A 7,397-nucleotide genomic window follows, 5' to 3' on the forward strand; every position below is an offset into this window, starting at 1 on the left:
GCACATGTTGAGACATTCTAATAAGTACCTACTCCAAGAAAACAAACTGACGTTAAATAAGAATCGTCAATATCAGAATTCTAACATTATCAGTTTCAATTCAATATCAGAATTATAACATTGTCAGTTTCAATTCAGTGTAAGTTTATTTTTCTTAGATTTTATATATATAACATGAATCTAGAAATTTGTTAAGAAAATTAAAGAAATTGATGCAGTAGAAGAAGATATACAGAAGATGATGAAGAAGTTGTTATCTTTAACTTTTTTTTTTTTTTTTTGGAATTCTGAATGTTTTGTTTCCAATAAATTAAAATAAATAAAACTATTAAATAATTAAAGTAATGTGTAGTTAACTTTACAATTAATAAATAATTTCACGTTGTTACATGAATGTAGCTCAACTGGCATAGTGCTTGTATTATCGACCTTGAGATTAGAGGTTCAATTCCCCCACCCCAAACTTTAATTACAATACCTTTACAAAAAAAAAATAATAATACCACGTCCGCTTCAGAAAATATTTTTCTTTCTATCACTATAACAATTTAGATATTGTAGTGCAAACTCATAGCATGAAAATTTTTGGAGAATACATACAAAGGAGTAGATCGAGTCAAGAAGGTTCGCATCTAAAAATTGAGAGGTGATTATGAATCACTACATATGAATGGGTCTAAATGGTTTCAGATTATACTTCAAGATTGCTAGTAGTAGTAAATGAAAAAAAAAGATATGGTGAGACGATAGATGAAGAGCAAGTGGTAGAAAAGATACTTCTCTCATTGGATGAAAAATTCAATTTCATCATTGTAGCTATTGAAGAATCAAAGGATTTGAGTAAAATGTCCATTGATCAACTTATGGGTTCCTTACAAGTCCATAAAGAGAAGCTTCTCAAGAAGAACAAACAAACAACTGAGCAACTTTTTTAGTCAAAGTTGCAGTTGAGAGATAAAGAAGATAGCTAAGAAAAAAGAAATCGAGGTCGAGGATGTGGCAACAATCGTAGACGTGGTGATTTTAAGGGTCGAGGAAATTATGGTCAAAGAAAATTTTATAAGAGTAATTCAAAATCTAATTCATCAAGAGGTCGTGGAAGAAAAATTTATTTGAGGTCAAATGGAGAAAGATCAAATAATGATAAAAGATATGATAAAAGACAAGTTGAATGTTATAACTGTCATAAATTTGTCCATTATTCCTAGAAATGTAGGAATAAAGTAGAAGAAAATGAAAATTATGCTGAGAAAGATGAAGAAAGCATTGAGTCATCTTTACTTCTAGCATGTAAAGATGAAGAAACCTGTGAAATTAATGCATGGTATCTTGATAGCGGTGCAAGCAATCACATATGTGGATGTAAGTCAATGTTCGTGGAACTTGGTGAATCTATTGGTGGTAATGTCATATTTGGTGATGCCACAAAAATTCCTATTAAAGGAAAGGGTAAGATTTTGATCAACTTGAAGAATGGGAAGCATGAGTTATCTCTAATGTTTATTATGTGCATGATATGAAGAACAATATTTTAAGTTTGGGACAATTCTTAGAGAAAGTCTATAATATTTTGATGAAGAATTATAATCTTTCGAAAAGGGATAATCGTGATATATGATTGCTAAAGTGCAAATGACGAAGAATAGAATGTTTTTGTTAAATGTTCAAACTGATGTTGCTAAATGTTTGAAGTCATGTTTGAAATATCCATCTTGGATTTGGCACTTGAGACTTGGGCATTTAAACTTTGATGGTTTGAAACTATTAGCAAGGAAGAACATGGTGAAAGGACTGTCATATGCCAAACATCCAGATCAATTTGTGACGATTGTCTTTATGGCAAGCAAGTAAGAAAGAGTTTTCCACAAGAATCTTCTTCAAGAATACGGAGACTACTAGAGTTAGTTCACATTGATCTTTGTGAACCAATTAAACCAAGTTATTTCTGTAAGAATAATTATTTCTTATTATTTATTGATGATTTCAGTCAAAGAACTTGGGTTTATTTTGTCAAGGAGAAATTAGAAGTATTTGGCATGTTAAAGAGATTTAAAGCACTCATCGGAAAAGAAAGTGGTTATTACCTAAAAGCCTTGAGATCAAACAGGGGAGGAGAATTCACTTCAAATGAATTCAAAGATTTTTGCGCAGAAAATGAAATTCGTCGGTCTATGATAGTTCCACTGACTCCTCAACAAAATGGTATTGTTGAGAGGAAGAATAGAATGATACTCAATATGGCTTGAAGCATGTTGAAAAGTAAGAAGATGACAAAAGAATTTTGGGCCCAAGTTGTTGAATGTGTTGTATACTTGTCCAATCGTTCTCCTACTAGAAGCTTGTGGAACAAAACGCCTCAACAAGCATGGATAGAAAGAACATCATCCATTGCTCATTTGAGAGTATTTTGAAGTATCACTTATGCACATGTACTTGATCAAAAGCGTAGAAAGCTCGATCATAAAAGTGAGAAGCATATTTTTGTTGGCTATGATGCAAGCTCAAAAAGTTATAAGCTTTATAATCATGCTACAGAGAAGACAGTGGTAAGTAGAGATGTTGTGTTTAATGAGGAAGTAACATGGAATTGGAATGATGAACTAAAAGACTACAAGTTTTTACTTTTTCTTAATGATGATGATGAGTCTAGTGACATTGCTTCTCCATCAACACCATCAATGTCGCCAATCACTCCACAACAAAGCATATCTTCATCATCTATAAGCTCAAGTGAAGGACCTCATGGCATGAGAAGTTTATGAGACATATATGACGGGACTGAAGAGTTAAGTCAGTTTTAATAATCTTACTCTGTCTATTTAGTGACAGTGAACCATTGAATTTTGAAGAAGTTTTGTAGGATGAAAAGTAGAAGACTGCCATGGATGAAGAGATAAAGGCCATAAAGAAGAATGATACACAAGAACTTTCTACTTTTCCAAGTGAAAAGAAAGCAATTGGTGTCAAATGGGTCTTCAATACAAAAAGAAATGAAGAGAGAGAAGTGGAGAGGCATAAGGCAAGATTAGTTGCAAAAGGCTACTATAAAAAAAAATACATAGATTACGAGAAAGTATTTGCTCCCATTGCTCGCTTGGAAACCATAAGGTTGTCAATTGCAATTATTGCTCAAAGTAAATGGAAGGTATTTCAAATGGATGTTAAATCAGTATTCTTGAATGGATATTTGGAAGAAGTATACTTAGAACGACCTTTTGGCTATGCTGTGAAAGGTCAAAAAGATAAAGTCCTGAAATTAAAGAAGATGTTGTATGGATTGAAACAAGCACCTAGAATGTGGAATAACATAATCAACAGATATTTCCTTGACAATGGGTATTTGTAATGTCCTTATAAAATCCTCTATATATTTAAGACTAGTGATTGTGGAGATATTTTATTGGTTTGTCTGTATGTGGATGACTTAATTTTTATAGGAAATTGTGGAAGTATGTTTGAAGATCTCAAGAAAGCAATGACCCAAGAATTTGAAATGATAGATATTGGGTTGATGTCATATTATCTTGGCATTGAGGTGAAATAGCCAGAGGAAGGTATTTTTATCTCTCAAGAACGATATGCTAGAGAAATTCTAGAGACGTTCAAGATGATTAATTCTAATCCTATCACAACTCCAATTGAAGTTGGTATAAAACTGTCCAAATATGAAGAAGGGGATGTTGTTGATCCTTCATATTTCAAAAGCTTAACTGGAAGTTTGAGATATTTGACTTGCACATGACCATATATTATTTTCAGCATTGGATTAGTGAGTCGATTTATGGAATCTCCTACAATTACTCATTTGAAAGTGGCAAAGAGAATTCTTCGTTACCTCAAAGGTACGCTTGATTATGGATTGTTTTATTCTCCATCTAAAGAATTCAAGCTTGACGGTTATTGTGATAGTGACTGAGCTGGAGATGTTAATGACCGAAAAAGTACAAGTGGATGTGTGTTCTTTGTTGGTAATACTGCATTTACTTGGAGTTCCAAGAAGCAACCCATTGTGACATTATCTACTTGTGAGGCAGAATATGTTGTTGTAGCCTCTTGTCTTTGTCATGTAATTTGGTTAAAAATTTTCTGAAGACAGTTGAAATTTTGCAAAATGATGCAACTGTGATCCATGTAGATAATAAGTCAACAATTGCTCTAGCAAATAATCAAGTGTTCCATGACCGTAACAAGCACATTGATACAAGATTTCACTTTATTAGAGATTGCATTTCAAGAAAAGAGGTTCAAGTTGAATATGTGAAGACTGAAGATCAAATTGCAGATATTTCACGAAGCCACTCAAAGTTGATGTGTTTAACAAGTTAAAAACTTTGTTTGGAGTTTTCAGAAAACATGTTTAGGGAGGGATGTTGAAAATTAAACATATTTTAATTAGATAAATTATAGATGGATTAATTTATGAGAGTTGAAAAAAATTAAAATATGAAAGTTAATTATGTTAATGTAGGAGTTAATTTAGTAGAGTTTCACATGAATTAAGTGTATGATTTTAATTGTTCCATATATATTTAATTAGGGTGTGAGTTATGTATTTAAATTTACCCTAGACAATCCTATAAATAGGATTAACATTGACATTGTCGATGTATTCAAGTGTATAGAAAAGAACACATAGAGAGTTCAATCAAAAGTGTAAACCAAGTTTAAAGAGTCTTTTCAATTAAAAGTGTTTTTGTTTCCTCCGAAATAATCGTTTGTTGGTTATTTATTTATGAGTGTCTATCATATGCTTCCAACATCAAAGTCATTTCAAAAGTGATAATGACCACGCTCATTAGCGTTGATGAAGCTGCAACAAAGGGCAACGATGACATGATTTCTTTAGAAGCTAAAAATCTACGAAGAATTAACAACGAGGGGGATTTATCGGTCTTATTTATAACTTATAAGGGACCTTTTATTTCCTAATTCCTTTAGGAAAATCCATATTCTTTTAGGAATTCTAATTATTTTAGGATTAGGAGTTTTTACAAAACTTTTGTTGAGGTTTTTTTTTTTTTTTCATTACCAAATTTTGTTAAGAAAATATCCTTTAATCAAATTAAATTAAATTACAACTTTGATCTTTCAACTTTTAGCGTTTATATTTATTTTATTTTTAAATTTTAATTATTTTGTGTCTAATATTGGAACGTCCTTGAACTACCAATCTCGTGTTTAATATATGTATACATATCCTTAAAAAAATTTAAAATTATTTGTTCTATTAGATGGAAATTTTCATTTTATATCTAATAAAACCTTGTTTATAGATAATGTGAAGACATAGATTTTAAAACAATTGATTTAGTAATATAGTTATGTTTCACATATTTAATTAGATATGTATTTGGTAACAATTTTAGATATTGGATCCCAACTTAAAAATTTGTTCAAAAGGTGTTAGATGTAATATATTATTTATAAAAACATAAATAATAGTTGTAGTTAATCATTACTAATTAATTTAATTTATAAATTTGTTGTATAAATATTATTTTATAATATTATATAATTTATAATACACTCTAATATAATATACCGTAGTAAAAATGAATTTAATTTATAACATGAAATACTATATTTAATTAAAGTTTTTACCTTTTCAAATCTACATTTTAAAGTTGTAAATTCAAAATTTAATACCATGAAAATATAGAAGTGTTTTTTTTTTTTTTTTTCAAAATTTGAACTATTTTGAGAATTGGACAAATTTTCAAAAACATATTTGACAAATGCAAATTCACTAAACTCAGAAATTTGGAAACATAAAACATAATCTATATTACATATTAAATATGCCCTAAATTTTTTATTTTGTATCTATTAGAACTTCATGAATTTTTTAATAAAAATATTAGAAATTTAAAGACTAAATTTATAATTTTTAAAGTCTAAAGATCGGATACAAATTCAATCTCAAATTTAAGGGCTAATAAAGTTTTAATTCAAACAAACTTTATTTCAAATTTTATATATATGGTGGTTCACCAAGCTACTTTTAAGTCTTATATGTGTTAGATTATTCGAACTCGAACTTTTTGATCAATGATACACACTTTATATCCAGTGAGATATACACACTTTCATATATAAATGAATTCTCTCTTCATAGTCACTTGACCGAAATGATGGGGATTTAACATTATAACTATTATTTTTATTAAGAAATTTTACAATGTTTTATTTAATTAGAAATTCTCAATTTAGAGAGTTAAAAAAAAAAAAATTTATGGGTTGAAAGTAAAAGAAAATTTGCTATAATACATTAAAAAATAATAATAATATGCGAAATGTTCTTACTGGGATCCTCATTCCCTGCGAATTTTTTACTGGGCATCCTTACCCTGTTCCGCTCGAAATTAAATGGGAAGTTTTACTAGGGATGGAAATTGAAATAGGAGGTGTGGGCATTTCTATGATCAAAGAAAATTATCATTGTATAGGTACGTAAAATGATACAGGATTCATTGTTAGTTGTAAAGTGCCATAGTAAATAATTGTCATCGTATATGTACAATGATAATTTGTTTATGGCAACTTTAAATTCTCATCATAGTCCACTCGTCATCTATCCTATGATGACACCTAAAATAAATTGCAGTTTCAAATTTCTCACCATATATATCCAAATGTGTTCAGAATAAACATGTAGGCTAAAATTGTTGTAGTGCTTTGTAACATACTTTGTATCAATGATTCTGTTTTTATATTGAATTTTACTCTCGAGATTTAATTCTCTCTTTATCCAACAAACAAACTCTTAGAGTTTGATTATTGCTTCCACAATATTTTTTACCCATCTCTTCTTTCTTCGGAGTACCAATATAATTTATATATGAATGAAGTCCATAGGTTAAGAAAGGAATATTTTTGTGGAAATTGGGTGATGATGTGAAATCCAAAAGTGGAGTCAATAATGTTATATAGTAAAATCTTGTAAATTCACATAGGATAGTCTTGTAAATTCACATGAGAATAGATTTGTAATTTCCTTTTATTTTCTTTCTGCCTTTTTTATTTTCTCTGTAATTGACCTATCAATGAATGACAGATTCAATTTTTTTTGGGCCCTAATATCGTATCAGAGAGTGGGCTCTAACCCTAGTCGCTGTCGGTCTCTTTTGTTGCCGTCAATGACGTCGACGTTGACGTCTCGCGATCGGTTCGTTTCCTCTCTCGTCTTCCGTTTTCCTTCTTCGAATTACACAGCCGCTGAAGCTATTGATGTCTCGTGCAAACGCGGTCTGTTTTCCCTCTTCGAACGTCGTCCGTTCTCCCTCGTCTCCGCCGTTCGCTTTCCCTCTTTGAGCGTCGTCCGCCGTTTTAACTCAGCTGTTTGTTTCGCCGATGACATTATTGAATCCCATGGTGAACGACGAACTCTTGAATCAAAC

The 7,397-nt window shown here is 30.5% G+C and overlaps 1 protein-coding gene across 1 annotated transcript; it reads left to right on the plus strand.

The window, feature by feature from the left end:
* Nucleotides 1–680: 680 nt before the first annotated feature.
* Nucleotides 681–2,762, plus strand: LOC120083966. The gene is made up of 4 exons (XM_039039872.1): nucleotides 681–878; nucleotides 1,209–1,449; nucleotides 1,769–1,847; nucleotides 2,414–2,762. The coding sequence occupies exons 1-4, from the start codon at nucleotides 681–683 to the stop codon at nucleotides 2,760–2,762; spliced, it is 867 nt and encodes a 288-aa protein (XP_038895800.1).
* Nucleotides 2,763–7,397: the final 4,635 nt, after the last annotated feature.

Source organism: Benincasa hispida, chromosome 8 (assembly GCF_009727055.1).
Source record: "Benincasa hispida cultivar B227 chromosome 8, ASM972705v1, whole genome shotgun sequence".
In the NCBI taxonomy this organism is placed as follows: domain Eukaryota; kingdom Viridiplantae; phylum Streptophyta; class Magnoliopsida; order Cucurbitales; family Cucurbitaceae; genus Benincasa; species Benincasa hispida.

What these genes read in the sequence shown, in the direction of transcription:
- LOC120083966 (XM_039039872.1), top strand. Translation starts at nt 681, where the DNA reads ATGGTTTCAGATTATACTTCAAGATTGCTAGTAGTAGTAAATGAAAAA. An exon ending in AATTCCTATTAAAGGAAAGG is followed by an intron (nt 1,450 to 1,768) that starts GTAAGATTTTGA and finishes TGAAACTATTAG; the next exon opens with CAAGGAAGAACATGGTGAAA. An exon ending in ATTGTCTTTATGGCAAGCAA is followed by an intron (nt 1,848 to 2,413) that starts GTAAGAAAGAGT and finishes AGTATTTTGAAG; the next exon opens with TATCACTTATGCACATGTAC.